Raw genomic sequence first — 1,016 nt, 5'->3', positions numbered from 1 at the left:
GCCGCTGCCTTTCTTCGATGCCCGGACCCAAGGAAAGTGGGGCCGCACTATGAAAAAGGGAGGATCCCTCCGCCCTACCCGGCTACGAAGGAATACTCCCGTTGACGTACGACGGCCCATCGTCGTCGGTGCTCTGGGGGACGTGGGACCCGAAAGAAACGATGCCCATCCTGAAAAGGATCGGTGTCGTCTCCCCAAAAGGTACCTACGGCTCATGAAGGTTCTCGTGGTGTCCGAGATGTTGGAACATTCTTCACGGATCTACAGAAAACACCTCGGCCTGCGAGACCTTCTCCCGGACACCGGCGCGAAACGGCGACCGGTTGGCACGACGGAGACAGACCCACCCGGTGGTGATCTCCGTCAGAAGAAGCGCAATTCCATCAGCGCTAGGGCATCAGGTGGGAAATGCCTGGAACGGCGGTTCACGTCACCCGTCGGGACGCCCTCGCAGCGTGGTGAGCTGCAGTGCCAACCGTGCCCTGGCCCTAGAAGACCCGCCCTCGCTGGAAAAGCGCCCAACCCGCCTAGTCTCCAGCCCAGAAAACCACCCCCGCGGCAACACCAGAAGCCGGTACCGAAGTCTACAGCGCTTTGATCCGTCCCGAACCAACGGAACCACATTGCCGAATGACTTCGATTTTGCTTTTGCTCTTTCTGTATTTAATTTTAATTACTAACAATTCAGTTTTGAAACTGTTTTGTATTCATTTGAAGATCCAAATAAAAATCTGTTCTTATCAGCTTAATTTCTGGTATGAATCCCAAGCGGATTCGTTACGAAATTTGCATAAGTTTTTGAAAAAATAGGCATTTGGTCGAGTGCTCGCACCACCATTTGTCGCGGGTCGTCCTGATATTGCACTACATTCAGGAACGGCCTATTCCCTTCGGGGAATTGTGTTTTAGGAATTGGAATCGGTTTGGTTACGATCGGTCGAGTGGTTCGTGAGATCGAGTGACTTCTTTTGGCCGCGACAATGTGTAATGCAAAGACACCACCCAAGAAGTCGGGT

At 53.1% G+C, this 1,016-nt stretch overlaps 1 protein-coding gene and 1 non-coding gene across 2 annotated transcripts; both read left to right on the top strand.

Annotated features, from left to right (window-relative positions):
• Positions 1-49: 49 nt before the first annotated feature.
• Positions 50-598, top strand: Tsp_14867 (conserved domain protein). The gene has a single exon (XM_003368323.1). It carries the CDS (start codon positions 50-52, stop codon positions 596-598), a length of 549 nt encoding a protein of 182 aa, XP_003368371.1.
• A 96-nt stretch (positions 599-694) lies between these two features.
• On the top strand, positions 695-890 carry Tsp_14866. The gene has a single exon. It is a non-coding gene; the product is annotated as a U2 spliceosomal RNA (small nuclear RNA).
• Positions 891-1,016: the final 126 nt, after the last annotated feature.

The sequence above is a fragment of the Trichinella spiralis genome (assembly GCF_000181795.1).
Source record: "Trichinella spiralis strain ISS 195 chromosome Unknown Scfld2677, whole genome shotgun sequence".
Taxonomy (NCBI): domain Eukaryota; kingdom Metazoa; phylum Nematoda; class Enoplea; order Trichinellida; family Trichinellidae; genus Trichinella; species Trichinella spiralis.
This window is presented reverse-complemented; position numbering and strand designations above follow the sequence as displayed.